The following is a 15,582-nucleotide window of genomic DNA, read 5'->3' as shown; positions in this document are numbered from 1 at the left end:
GACGAACTGAGAATTTGGAAGTAATTGGCTACTCTGATTCAGGCTACGCTGGCTGCATTGATTCAAGAAAATCCACTTCAGGATATATTTTTATGCTAGCTGGTGGAGCTGTATCTTGGAGAAGTGCAAAGCAGACATTGACTGCTACTTCCACTATGGAAGCTGAGTTCGTATCTTGTTTTGAGGCAACCTCACATGGTGTATGGTTGAAGAGTTTCATTTCAGGGCTTAGAATTATGGATTCTATATCTAGGCCATTAAGAATATATTGTGACAATTCAGCTGCTGTTTTTATGGCTAAAAATAACAAAAGTGGTAGTCGAAGCAAGCACATCGACATTAAATATTTAGCCATACGAGAACGTGTTAAAGATAAGAAGTTACTTATCGAGCACATTAGCACTGAATTGATGATTGCGGATCCTTTGACTAAGGGCATGCCACCATTGAAATTTAAGGATCATACAGAAAGAATGGGACTTGGTTCCTTTATGTAATTTTGTTGTAAGAACAAATTTAATGAAACTATGATGTGATATTTTCTCATATTTGTTGTGTACACATTCATTGATTTGAGAAATATCAATAAAGTTGGACCTCGAATAAACATAAGGTTTATTCATTAAGTTATACAGTTTGAGATACATAATGCATTGTAATACATGGAAGATAATATTCGTTTTAACATGACCTATCGCCATGATTCATGTATTTTGTTTTCTCCTATGGTAAATGAGATATATGTGTCAAGTGGGATAATGTAAGAAATATGATACATGAAGTATCGTGTAGGAATTGGCGACGGCCATTGCCTACATATTTTGACGAAACTTGTGTACGCAACCTCAACTTTAGAAAATTGAGATGCGTACACGTTTCTTCTTTTAACATTCAGACTCCCGATTTTATCGTTGATGGTATGAGATGCCTATAAATAGAGACGATTGAGGTCCCTAAGCATACACACCTCGTAAGAAATATACACCATCTACAGAGAGCGTGAAGTGCTTAAAAGACTTCAACCGAGAAGAAAAACAGAGAATTTCAAAGTTTTCAATGGCCGGAGGTAATTCTCGATTAAGCTTCCGCATATTATATAACCTGTTTATATATACGTAGAAACATGATTTTAAGAAAAATTCTAACAAGAATATAATTAAAATGCATGAAATTTGGAAAAAAAGCAAAAATTATCGATATATCAGTGGAAATGGGCGAAAATCAATGAAAACTGAGGGGGATGGGTTTTTTTTTATAGATGATTTGTGATGGTTTTAATCTAAAACGGTCGCTATCAGTGACGGGTTTGTAAAAATTCCGTAAATAACGGCAGTTTCAATCTGTTCATCGCAAATTTTTGTCTAAATTTTCAAATTTTGAATTTGCGACGGAAACAAACAATTTAATTTCGTCGTTGATTAACGACGAAAATTTTACCTTAAACATCACAAACTCTTGCGTACTTGCGACAATTTATAGTTCTCAATGTCACGTCATCATTTTTCGCGATGCTATATAATCAAATTTTTTGGCGTTATGTCAGGTGACAAAGGAGAATAAGTGGAAATAAAAATCAACTTAAGCAACTTGAAAATTTAGGCGAGAACAAATAGACACAGGTCAAATTGTTGGATCAAAATTATAATTTTTCCATTTTTTTCTAAAAGAAAAATTATTAGAAAAGAAAAGTGTTTTTTTATTGGTTGCACTTAAAATAACGGATAGAGCAAACCAGAAAATATAATTAATATCCTTTCTTTTTCAACTTCCATTTGAAAATAAAATAAAACTATGTAATTGTCTTTTCTAAATTTGATATTTCTTCTATTTTTAAAAATATAAAATATTGGTTTAATCTGAGGTGTTTTTAAACTGAAAGCTCTCATATTTACTCATTAATCTAGAGTAAATTTTGTGTTGTTTCCTTTTAATCAGTACTGTGTTAATGTAATCTCATGATATTAGATTGTATTGAGGTAATCTCTAATTAGATTTGTCTCACATCACTATGTCTTATTCAAATGCTACTTTTCAACTTCGATTAACAGCAGATTCATTGTTTGGCAGTAAATAAGAACACGTACCACAGTAAAACCTCAAAATTGAAGGGCACAGCGGAACAAATTTTGTGATTAGGAAATCAAGCGATGCAATACACTTGATTATATTTTTTGGATTGGAAAATATGGAGATTACATAAGCATATTTATAGACTTAGTCTCACATTTTTCAAGACTTATTAGCTCCACACATTAACTAGCTATTTAAACTTCCTAGATGGCTTTCAAAGTACTAGTAAATATTCTAGAAAGTGACTCTAGAAATTACAAATTATTTTAACACTCCCCTTAATTTTTTATTTTCAATTGCTGCTTGAACTTCTCGAATTTCTCCACGGTAACTGCTTTGGTTAGGAAATCTGCAACTTGATCATCTGTGTTAATGAACTTCATTTGAATATGCTCTTTGCTTACCAATTCTCGAACAAAGTGATGTCGAAGTTCGATATGCTTTGAACGAGCATGAAACACTGGGTTCTTCGTCATTGCCACAGCTGACATGTTATCACAATAAATTTTTGTTGGCTGACTTTCAACTTGCTGCAAGTCACCAAGAATTCTCCTTAACCAAGTTTTTTCACATGCTGCTTCTGTTGTTGCAATATACTAAGCTTCAGCTGATGATAGAGCAACTGTCTTTTGCTTCTTTGAGCTCCAAGCAATCACTTGAGCCAAGACATAATATGTATCCAGAAGTGCTCTTCTTGTCATCTTGACATCTTGCCCAATCGCTATCAGTAAACCCAACCAATTTGTTGTCTTGATCTTTGACATAATGCAGTCCCAGCTTCTTTGTTCATTGCAATTACCTCAGGATTCTTTTAGCAGCAGTAAAATGAACTTTGGAAGGATTATGCATAAATCTTGAAACAACACCAACTGCAAATGAAATATCTGGTCTCGTATGAGTAACATAAATAAGTGATCCAACCAAACTTCGATAGATTTTTGGATCCACTTTTCCAGACCCATCATTGAGCTGCAACTTCTCACTCGGCGTCATTGGAGTGCTAACATGTTTGCAATTTGCCATGCGGAATTTTTTGAGCAAATCCTCTACGTACTTTTCTTGTGAGAGAAAAATTTCTCCATTAGCTTGTCTTATTTGAATACCAAGGAAATACTTCATCATTCCAAGGTCAGTCATTTCGAAGAATGCCATCATTTTCTTCTTGAACTCCTTCAAAAAAATCATATTAGTTCCAAAGTAAATTAAATCATCAACATATAAACATACCACCATAAAATCATTCCCATCATTTTTCACATATAGAGCTGGTTCATTCTTGCTTCTTTCAAAACCATTCTTGAGAAAATACCCATCAATTTTGCAATTCCAAGCTCTAGGGGCTTGCTTCAAACCATACAAGGCCTTTCGTAGTCTGTAAACCTTATCTTTTTTTCCTTCAATTATGAAACCTTGTGGCTGGATAACATAAACTTCCTCTTCAAGCTCCCCATTCAAGAAAGCTGATTTAACATCTAACTGAAACACATTGAGCTCTAATTGAGCTGCAATTGAAAGAGCTGATCTTATTGTCTCCATTCTAACCACAGGAGCAAAAGTTTCATTGAAATCCACTCCAGGCTGTTGAGCATAACCCTTGGCTACGAGATGAGCCTTGTGCTTTCTTATTGACCCATCTTCACCATATTTGGTCTTGTAAATCCACTTTAGACCAATCACATCTTTTCCTTTAGGCAAATCCACTAAATCTCACGTTCTATTTTTCTCAATAACTGTAATTTCTTCTTTCATTGCTTGAATCCAAACATAATTATTTTTTGCTTCATCATAGAACTGCGGTTCACTAGAGAATAACGCAAGATTGCAAGAATCATAAATTTCCTGCAAGGATCGTACCTTTCTTACTGGAGAATCTGGATCCGAGATTTCAGAATCTGACTCCACTGTAGTAGGTTGTGGACTTTGCTGAGAAGTGCTTGGATGTGACTCATGATTGTGAAAAAATGATGGTTCTATGAAGTTGTGAATTGGTGGAATTTGAGAAACCTCTTCATTCCATTGCCATGCAGCCATTTCATCAAACACAACATCTCTTGACACAACAAGTTGATTCTTTATTGGATTCCACAATCGATAACCTTTTGATTCATCACTATAACCAATAAAAATCATTTTTTCACCTTTCTTATCAAACTTATCTTTGCTAGGGGACTGATTTAATGCATAAGAAATGCACCCAAAAATTTTCAAGTGATCGACTTGTGGTTTTCTCTTACTCCATGCTTCAATTAGTGTTTTATTCAAAACCGCCATCGTGGGTGATCGATTAAGAATATACACTGATGTATTAACAGCCTCTGCCCAGAATTTTTTTGGCAAACCTTTTTGCTCAAGCATGCTTCGAGCCATTTCAGCAATTGTTCGATTTTTCCTCTCTGCGACACCGTTCTGCTGTGGAGTGTATTTCACTGTGAGTTGTCTTTGAATTCCATTCCCCTTACAGTGATTCATGAATGCATTGTAAATAAATTCTCCACCACGATCTGTCCTTAGAATCTTTATCAAATAACCACTCTGACGTTCAACAAGAGCCTTAAACTGAAGGAAAACTGAGAATGCCTCTGATTTTTCACTCAAGAAACATATCCACATCATCCGAGTAAAATCATCGACAAACAGTAAGAAATACCTCTTGTTGCTCACTGAACTAGTCCGAGTAGGACCAAAAATATCTGCATGAACTAATTCTATTGGAGCTCTTGCACGCCAAGCAGATTTGGGAAATGGAAATCTGTGCAATTTCCCATATATACACCCTTCACAGATTTTATTGTCCTTCTGAACACTCGGAATTCCAACAACCATATTTTTTGACTTTAGCAAATGTAGTCCTTTTTAACTCAAGTGACCATATCTCAAATGCCACAAATAAGAATCATGATATGTTTCATGCTTAAGTGCAAAACTTTTATCAAAAGGCATGATGAGACAAAAAACTTTGTTGCTAGCCATGTCAATCTTAGCAACAGTCAAATTTTGCTTCTTGTCAATAATCATGCATGCATTGTCACCAAAATGAATCAAATAACCCTTTTGAATAAGTTGACCAACACTTAGCAGATTCTGAGCTAGATTTGGCACATAAAGAACATCTGAGATGTGTTTTTTGTTACCTTGCTTGGAATGAACCTCGATGGTGCCTTTCCCTTCCACCTTTTGTATCTTGTCATCTCCAAGCTTTACCTCAGAAGAGAAATTTCTGTCAAGTTCCACAAAGCTGTCAAGCTTACTCGTCATGTGGTTACTACAACCACTGTCAATATACCAAACATTTCGATCTTCAGTTTCAGCACTCATGCAAGTGTAGAATATGATATCTTCTTTTTCTTCCTTTGAAATGTTGGCATGCTCTTTTCCTTGTTTCTTTTGATGCCAACAATCTCTTTGAGAATGATTAGGAATCCGGCATCTTGTACACTTGAAACGACAATCTTTCGAATTGTGATTATCCTTCTTGCATATGATGCAATAAGGACCATCATGAGAATTTTTTCGCTCCCCACTTCTTTGTTCATCTTTTCCTCGATCATGTCTCTCCCACTTTCCTTTGCCACTTTGATTTTTATTCTGCCATGAATTCTTTGAAGTCTCAAAATTATTCGATTTCTTATTAGAAAATACAACTTTGGATTGAAATGCCTGCTCCAAAGGTAGTTTTGATGACCGATTAATTCTTTATTCATGTGCTTGAAGAGAGCTCATTAATTCAAACATCGACAAGTTGGAAAGATCTTTCGATTCTTCTATTGCAGCAACACAATGATCGAACTTCGGTGGTAAACTTCGCAAGGTTTTCTCAACCACTCGTTTGTCTTGAATATTATTCACAATTTCTGCAACTCTGGAGAAAAAATTTCTGATATTTTCGCTTTCTTTCATCAAGAGATTATCGAAATCTCTCCATAGAGATTGAAGCTTGATATACACAACTTTATCATTTCCATGAAATTCTGTTGGCAAGACTTCCAATGCTTCTTTTGTTTTTCTTTTGTTGAATATTCTAGGGTAGATAGATTTACTAACCCCTTGCTTTAAATACCGAAGTGCAGTAGCATCTTTCTTCTGATCTTGTTTGTATTTATTTTGTTGAACTTCACTCCAATCTGCACCATCTTCGGTAGGTGGCTCTGGATAATCATTTTCAATGATATCCCATAAATCTTCGGAGATGAAGAAATCCATCATTTCGGTGTTCCAATAATCATAATGCTCTCCTTCAAATATGGGTACCTCTGTCGAAGAATATTTGAACATTGTGATTTGCAAATTTTCGGCCATTGCAATATGTTGATATTGCTACTGTAACAAATGAGAATAAAATGGGCTTAGAATTTCTTCTATGTGGGACCCGTGGTGCAAGGAAGCAACCAATTGGAAGCAAAATTTTAAGTAATTGCTCCTGAAAAGTGGCTGCCACTTATTACGGCAAACATAGCTTTCTTAACTTGCTGTGGATTATCCAATTGACAAGATTGTATGCTATGTCTCGGACGATGGTGCTGCAATGCTGACTTTTGAAGCTCTGATACCAAATTTGAAGGGGACAGCGGAATAAATTTTGTGATTAGGAAATCAAGCGATGCAATACACTTGATTATATTTTTGATTGGAAAATATGGAGATTACATAAGCATATTTATATACCTAGTCTCACATTTTTCAAGACTTATTAACTCCACACATTAACTAGCTATTTAAACTTCTTAGATGGCTTTCAAAGTACTAGTAAATATTCTAGAAATTGACTCTAGAAATTACAAATTATTTTAACAAAAATGAGAGGCGACCGAATAGTAATTTACATTATCAAATATACGTGTACGTACCTTTACAACTGGTTCGTACGTACCTAGTTAACTCGAGCCTTACTAGCTCCTTAAACCTCCATCTTTCCAAACTCCCCAGTTAGTCTTCATGTTCTTCGGTCTGCATGCTTATATATACATTCAAAACAAAATTTAGTTTTGTAATGTTTTGTTTTCGTGTTCTTATCTGTTCGAAGTGTAAATCTTCCATCTAAGTTAGTGACCGACCGACCATAGTTATTCCTCCGACCAAGAGGAAATTGTTTCATTTGCATGTGGTGATGTGCATGTACAGTTCTTTTGTCTGTTCGTTTAACACACAAGAATAAAATCTATATAATTTTTGCGGAAAATTAGATGCACAAAAATCCCAATTTCATAAATTGCTTTTGCTGTCTAAAAAGAATGCATGATTTCTCCTTTCGGATTTTCGGCGAGTTGGATTGCTAAAAATTTGCATTTAAATGTGTGAAATGTTTTTTTAAAAAAATTAATGTTAATGTCTTTCACATTAATGCTAACCAAATATAATAAAAATTGGATACCCGATCCAAACATGTTACCTTTACTATACGTAATTCGATGTGAAGTTAAATTATTAATGAGCATCATTTTTTCGCTTTATTTCAATCTTACTATTATTTGAGTTGCTAGGTTTACAGAATTTATTGATTCCTAGCTAGCTAATAAAAGCTTTGTCCTCCCCCATTCAGCGTATTCGTTCATTATTAAATTTGTAATAAATCAATATGGCGGTAGCTACCAACTCGCTTCTCGTACAACATTGCATGCGTGATTACTCTGCACTCAGTTACACGGTATTATCACTACAAAAAAAAATTTCATACGACAATGGTTTTAATCGTTGTCGTAACCATTTTAAAACTGTTATTAAAGTCTATGTGGTTAAAGAGTTCGCTCAAAGACAACGGTTTTTAACCGTTGTTGTAGCTACATTTGCGACGGTTTTTGAAAAACCGTCGCCAATTAACGACGGAAATCATGTAAACAACCGTCGTTATTTAGCGACAGTTTACAATACCGTTGCTAACATTAGCGACAGTGTATTAATAAAGTGTCGCTAATTAGCGACAGTTAATTCATCATTTCCGTCGCTAAACTTTTTAGTAAAATAAAAAAAATTACTTTTAATAATTTAACAAATCTAAAAAAACTTATCATTCGACTATGTTAACAATATTAATTCATGAACTTAATTAACATTTAAAAATTTACCAAAAAATAAAACGAAAAAATTTATCCTAAATCGAAATTAAAATATTTTAAGAGAGAAAAATTTTAAGTGTTGTGAAGTTGTGTAAATGAAAATAGAACGAAAACAGACAATTTGCGACGGTTTGTTGGTTAAATCGTCGCTATTGGCAACGGTTATTGAAATAAACCGTCGCAAATTTAAAATAGCGACAGTTGTATTTAAAAACTGTCGCTAAATTTAGCGACGGTTGTAATAATCCGTCTCTATATTTAGCGACGGTTTCAACAAAACCGTCGCTATTTTTAAATACATGACGGTTTTAATTACAATCGTCTATAAATTGTCGCTAAATTTAGCGACGGTTTTAAGCAAAATTGTCGCTAATTTAAAAATAGCGACGGTTTTTTTTTAAACCGTGATTTAGCAAAATCGTCGCTAAATAAAGCAACGGTTTAAATGAAACGTTATTGTTTGTCCAAAAAACACGCTAATCGACAACAGTTTTCTAAAACCGTTGTCGTATGTCCTGAAAAAAACGCTAATATACGACAACGGTTTTAACCCGGGTTTTTTTTAAAAAATAATTTAATTTTAAAATTTTTTTTCAAAAATAATAAAAAAAAATATTTTCAAAACTACTGCAATCCACGCTTATGGAGGGCGGACGCTGCTCCACGTAAGCGACGGAATATTTTAGCGACGGAATATATATAAAAACCGTCTCTAATTAGCAACAGTTTATTAAATCGTCGCTAAAATTGAATCAGCGCTCATTTTAGCGACGGTTTTAAACCGTCGCTTTTATTGGAATCATTAACCGTCGTTAATTAGCGACGGTTTTTGAACCGTCGCTAAATGCCGAAATAGAACCGTCGCTAAATGCCGAAATACCCCACGCATAATTGTATCTACAGCGTGCACATGTACGTCGCGGATAATCTTGAACTTTCAACGGCTTGCAACTTCGCAGCGTGCAATATACGCTGCAGAAAAAGAATTTGCGCGCTGCGAAAAGCCATTTTTGTTGTAGTGAAGATAGAGAAAAAAAAACAGACAATATGTTCATCAAAAAATAAGTTTTTTCAGGAACCTCTACTATTCAACCTAGTTTTTTCAGTGATTCAGGGGTGGCTGACTTTGGTTTGTTTGGTCAGCAGGATTTTAAATCTCCGTCTTGGTCGAACATACACAGTTTTACAAATTTGCTTAATGTTGGTCCGCAGCATCTTGTACATGACATTCGACCATAGAATGATGTTGAGGAAAATGAACAACATTCAATTGAGATATCTCAGTCTTGATGAATTTCTTGTTTGTTTTTTTCTCTGTCTTCACTACAACAAAAATGGCTTTTCGTAGCGTTTATTGCACGCTGCAAAATTGCAAGCCGTTGAAAGTTCAAGATTATCCGCAGCGTACACGTGCACGATGGAGAAACGAGGTATTTCAAATGAGCGACGGTTTTGAACCGTCGCTGATTCCAATGCAGCGACGATTTTAATAAACCGTCGCTAACATTAGCGACGGTTGATAAATTGTCGCTATCAAACCGTCGCTAATTAGCGACTGTTTTTATATATATTCCGTCGCTAAAATATTCCGTTGCTTACGTGGACCAGCGTCCGTGCTTACGAAGCGCAGACGCTGTTCCACGTGAGCAGAGTCCGCGCTCCGTAAGCGCGGATTGCAGTAGTTTTAAAAATATTTTTTTTTACATTATTTTTGAAAAAAAATTTTAAAATTAAATTATTTTTTAAAAAAAAACCTTTTAACCCATATATGACAACGGTTTTAACAAAAATTGTTGTCTTTAGCAACCAAAAAACACTCCCATAGACAACGGTTTGCTAAAACTGTTGTCGTTGACCCATAAAAGACAACGGTTTTTAAAAAACCGTTGTCTTTTGACAAAGAAAAATTCAGAAAGACAACGGTTTTAACGAAAACCGTTGTTAAAAGGAAAAAAGACAACGGTTTCTGATAAAACCGTTGTCTTTTGAGTATGGTTGTATATTGAATTTCTTGTAGTGTATATTTCTTTTTTAAACACTTAATTATTTGAAACCAATGCTAACTTTTTTAACACTCAAGGCACTGCTTGGTGTAGTGAATTAGAGCCAATATGAATTAATAGCTCAACAGGATCTCATGCTTGGTTGGTTTACATTTGTATATTATGCCCCGGTGCATTCCTTTCGCATCTAATACTTTTTGTCAAGAAAATTTTAAAAACAATTTGCCATTTTGAGAGATGAAGATAATTGAAGAAAATATTTGTTGTGATTTAATTAAAAAATGATGAATATATTATTTTGGAGATATGGAACAATATATTTTGGAGATATGGAACAATATGAGTTTGGAAAGATTTATTCCATCTTGAATATGATGAAATTATCTATTTATTGAAGTTTTCATTCATTTTGAAGATTGTTGAGCATGACTAACTGGGCTGAGATTGGCCACGTATAGTTAAGGAAGGTCGAGTTATCATTCAAATTAAAGTTATATTTTTTTTTATAAAAATATAGATATATGTAGGAGTGTCAATTCGGGTGGGTCGTGTCGGGTTGAGCAATAGTACTATTCAAAAATTGCTCAACCCGAGCCCAACCCGGACCCGAGCCAACCCGAAAACTCTCAACTCAAATCTGAACTCAAATCAACCCGTATAACACGATCTTGAATTTTTTAAATAAAATTAAAAATAATAATAATTTAATTTAAACACATAATAACAAATTCTCCCTCGTATATATGATTTAAATTTGAAAGTCTAATTGTAGAAAAATAAAGTATATTTATTAAATCAAATAACCAATTATTTAAAAAATAAAAAATGTTCAAATTAAATATTAAATTATAAAAATTTATGATATAAATATACAATAAATATTTTTTCGGACATACAATATATAAAAATATAAGCAATATTTATTAATTATAATTTTTTAAAAAAATTAAAATTTTCGGGTCAACCGAACCAACCCAACCCGATCATTTTTTTTTGGTCAGCTATCGGGTCCAACCCAATCTGACCCGAACCCAAAAACCCGAACTCAAACTTGATTTTTTTCGGGTTGAATCGTGTCGAGTTAGTGGGTCGTGTCTGATTTTGACACCCCTAGATATATGGCTTTTAAGCATTGAGTTTTGTAGGACCGGACACTTGTTCTTTTTTTTTTTACCAAAAGTTATAGATGGTGTAATGGTACAATTCAGATATTTTAAACCGGATCAATTCAAGCATAATGGTTCGATCATTCTGTCTAACAAGAACAATTATTACATCTCAACAAGTTCTTCAGACATTCTTTGGAGAAGAAGGGAGAATGAGATTTGACAAAGATGAAAGTGTAAAAGAGATCAAATAAAGATACATGCAAGAGAGCACATATATTGTGTTGTGAAAGCATCAATTTGGTGGTGTGTGAAATTAAGGAGAAATACGGAATTGTTCATTATGTGTCACATTGAGATGATGTTCTGTTAGTACCATTACATTCTTTCTGATCTCAAAATTTTCAATTGGTGGTCATGGATACACATTCATAGATTGACGTCATTCCTCGAGAAAGAACAATTCTCACTTCGAAAGGAGTTCGAGAAGCGGAGTCAAAGTCGAGCCGTGTTTGTTAAGTGAAGTCTATTAAACGTGTTGATAATAAAGACGTCATAAGAAAAGAGAGAGTTTTTTAAATTATGAGTGTTACTTTTGAAATTTAATGAATTCATGAGCTTGACATATTGAATTATGATGCATTAACAATTTTTTTTAAGAAGAAGATGCATTAACGATTATCATAATGTTACATTAGTGCTAAACTTATAGTACAGCGAGCCCCATGGCTATGTAAAAAAAAAAAGCTCGTATATCTGTTATCGCTTTCACTACTTATTTCCTACTAAAGCAAAGACAAACTTGTACTCCTGTTCATTAAGGCTGTGTTTGGTATTACAAAGAAGCTGGGTCAAGTGATTTAATGAAAACTGTACAAGATTCTAAAAAAAATATCTTCCAATTAGGATACTTCAATCATTTTCTCAGGAAAATAGATTTTCAAAAAAATTTATTGCCTTGTGGTAATTATATGTTTCATTACTTCAATTATCAAGTTAAAAAAGATTTACTTTTTATTCATTTGTTTGTTTCTTCCCACGTTTTGTTTGGTTAACGTAGGAAGAAACAAACAAATGAATAAAAAGTAAATCTTTTTGAAAATTTTCGAAATACACGATAACTTAATTAGTAAAATGAGAAAGTTTGAATTAAATGTAATTTACGCAAAATAATAACATCATAAGCATTGCGCCACAAGTATTATTTTTCGTACAAAAGACAAAAAAAAAAAAAAAAAAAAAAAAAAAAAGGAAGCAAATGTTAAAATTTTTCTTCTGGATTACGTTGGCCTGGGATAAGACAAGTTATGATCGAAAACTTCTCCCCAAGTTTGGTGTCGTTGAAAAATTTTGTTGGATTTTGGAATTTTAGTTTGAAAAACTTCCCGATTCCCATTTACTAGATGGTCAAACATGGACTTTACCAAACACACCTTAGCACTTTTACTATTACCATCCCTGTCACCCGCTTGTCTGATCTGTGAGCCATCCCCATTAAAGCTCCACAGTTCAGCTTCCTTCCCATCTTAAAGTCGTTGTCTTTAAGTCTCTTTATACACCTTCAAAAGTTGCTCTATTTTCCTCTCGAAAGCTATTTTCACCCCCCCTCCATCACTATACTGGCTCTACCAACCATGGAAGCCTTCAGTTTACTCAAATACTGGCGTACCAGCGGTGGAAGTGGATGCAGCGTCATCACTGCAGAAGCCACTATTGTCCATCCAAGCGCCGCCACGAAAACCATATTCACTTCTACCGCGGCCGTAAGCGCTGACTCTTCAGACGGAGAGGACGGGCCGTATTTTGACCTGGAGTTGGCCCTTCCGGAAGATGAAAGCAACACCGAAGAAGAATCGTCAGAAAAATCCGAGGAAATTTTCCAAAGATCCCCGAAGACTTCAAATGGAAACGAAATGGAAAGTGGATATGGAGGTGAAGAATTGTCAGAGAGTGAAAATGAAGATGATGATGATGATGATGAAGAAGAAGAAGGGGAGGTTAACATTTCTCTTAGTTCTGATCAGAATCATGACCTCACTCTTTCCCCTTCGGAAGAACTTCTTTTCAGAGGGAATTTGGTTTCGGTTGAACCGACTGGCGTTATTTTGAATGATTCGGAAGAGAACTCCAGATTCCCTGTTTTTCTACTGAAATCAGCAACCAAGTTCCGGGTGCTTCTTCTGAAGCTCAAGAAGTCAAAATCTGTAAATGGGGTGCTTGAAAATGTCGAGAAAATGGAGAAATTTGAGGCTAATGGGCATGGAAAGTCCTCTCCTCGGGAAGGTCAAGTAAAGCAGAGTACACTGAGCGGTAAGTTTCTCACCGTGATGTGTAAAGCTGAGGAAGTAAGAATGCCTCTTGTTTCTTTATTTACCAGAGATAATAGCTCAAAGAGTAAGCATCGCGAAAAAAGAACGCAGAATAATCAAGAAGATTCTGATTCAACGACGGCTCCAGAAGAGAAAAAATTGACCAAAGAAATGGTGCAAAAGTACATAAAAATGGTGAAGCCTTTGTACGTTCGTGTCTCGAAACGTTATGTGGAGAGGTTGAAGTTTTCTGGGCAATTGAACTTTTCAGCCGGAGCTTCCAAGAGAGAGAGAGTTATTTCTCTGCCGGCGGCGAAAGAAGAGGAGATGACAAAAGCCTCGTCGTCGGGCGGCAGCGTGAATACTCACCCAAAGCAAGCTTCGATAAATAACAACCTGCAAGCAGGGCTAAGAGTAGTGCGTAAGCACCTAGGCAAAAGCAGGTCAGCTTCCGCCATCGTAACGCCCCCGCATCCCGGGAATACGGCTTCCAGCCGCCGTGATGACTCGTTGCTGCAAATCCATGACGGCATTCAAGGCGCCATTCTCCATTGCAAGAAATCATTCAACGCAACAAGAGGTAATTTCCAATCGACTTATCCCAAGCTCTCTAAACTTTTAGTTGAATTAATCAATTAATATAATTAAATTACATTTCAGATGTGGAATCTTCGGCATTGTCTCGCTCAGTGAGTGATCCATCGTATGAGAAATCTGTAATTATGTCAACGGATTCTTCGTCTTCAACGTCGTCTTCACAATTTTCTGGGGAAGAAACTAAAGACAACTTAGAATCATCTTAGCTTAGATAAAACAAATTAATATTATTATTATTATTATATTGTTGTAAATTATCCGTATTATATAGAATAAATAAAGTGTAAAATGTAAATTATTGAGGTCAAAGACTCAAAGTGCTTGGAAGTAGGGGAAAAGCACGTAGGTTATTTCTGGTCTTTTGAGATTCTCGTTTGCCTCGATTTAAGATATTCAATTCAATGGGAATGATTAATGAATTATTATGTATGCTTACTCTTTCTATAGAAACCATGTCAAAGTATTATAATATCACAAAAACTCAGTTAAATACAAATTTACGGACAAATTTTGTTATATATATTCTATTTGAGTTAATTATAAAAAATATATTATTTTTTTATGAAAATATGATCAGAATTGATCTGTCACACGAATAAAAATCTATAATATTATACGCATATTTATATGATGATTCGATTCGATGTCTGAAATGTAAAATGGTTCGCCTAAAAAATAAAAATCAAGCAACTGGAAATAGATTTTTATGCAGATAAAAATAAATTATCCATCAATCCCACAATTTTTTTTTTTAAAAAAATGAAGTTAATATTAATATTTGTAAGAAGTACCAATGCAATTAAGTCGTTGAAGATTAGACTTGAGATTTTTATTTAGACTTATTTATTCTGCGTATTTACAGTGAGGAAGCGTAATGGGACAATGTCAAAGTTTGAGTGCACAAAAAATCATTTCTCTTGTATGCTTCGTTGAATGCCAATTTGTCTGATTCGGACATTGTTTACAATCATCTTATAAAATATACTTATTTTTTTGGATAAAGTAATATAAATTTTCAGCTTTATAGTAATGATTTGAATTTGAATAAATTTAATTTAATGAGAATTATAAATAATGACAAATTAATACTCATTGACACGTGCTGTCCAAAGTTAATTATGAAGAGTGATTGAAAGTTGAAATATGGTGATTGATGTTGAAAAATTATTTAAAAATGTGTTAAATATTTGTGTTGAAAATGTGAATGTTGAATGTTGAAAATTAGGTAAAATTAGGTGTTGAATATTGAAAATTAGTGTGTGATGATGTAGGTAATGATGTATTTTATTTTTGGATTATTTGTAAAAATTTTCTATAAATAGATCTCTCATTTGTGAAGAAAATCACAATTGAGTTGAGAGAAAAATATTATAAAGTGTGTAGTGTGATAATTTTGAGAGTTTGAGATTTTTACTTTTTTACCGTAAATTTTTACTTTTTCACAACA

General features: G+C 34.2%; 2 protein-coding genes across 2 annotated transcripts; one reads left to right on the top strand and one right to left on the bottom strand.

Annotated features, from left to right (window-relative positions):
- Positions 1-4,923: 4,923 nt before the first annotated feature.
- Positions 4,924-6,366, bottom strand: LOC140980825 (uncharacterized). Its single transcript, XM_073446879.1, has 2 exons — positions 5,845-6,366; positions 4,924-5,727 (listed from the first exon to the last, which is right to left on the bottom strand). The coding sequence occupies exons 1-2, from the start codon at positions 6,364-6,366 to the stop codon at positions 4,924-4,926; spliced, it is 1,326 nt and encodes a 441-aa protein (XP_073302980.1).
- Positions 6,367-12,740: 6,374 nt separating this feature from the next.
- Positions 12,741-14,575, top strand: LOC140980351 (probable membrane-associated kinase regulator 2). The gene is made up of 2 exons (XM_073446120.1): positions 12,741-14,118; positions 14,199-14,575. Exons 1-2 carry the CDS (start codon positions 12,864-12,866, stop codon positions 14,339-14,341), a joined length of 1,398 nt encoding a protein of 465 aa, XP_073302221.1. The 5' UTR covers positions 12,741-12,863; the 3' UTR covers positions 14,342-14,575.
- The last annotated feature ends 1,007 nt before the right edge of the window (positions 14,576-15,582 follow it).

Source organism: Primulina huaijiensis, chromosome 7 (genome assembly GCF_012295235.1).
Source record: "Primulina huaijiensis isolate GDHJ02 chromosome 7, ASM1229523v2, whole genome shotgun sequence".
Classification (NCBI taxonomy): Eukaryota; Viridiplantae; Streptophyta; class Magnoliopsida; order Lamiales; family Gesneriaceae; genus Primulina; species Primulina huaijiensis.
The sequence above is the reverse complement of the archived record's forward strand: the minus strand, read 5'-3'. Positions and strand labels throughout refer to the sequence as shown.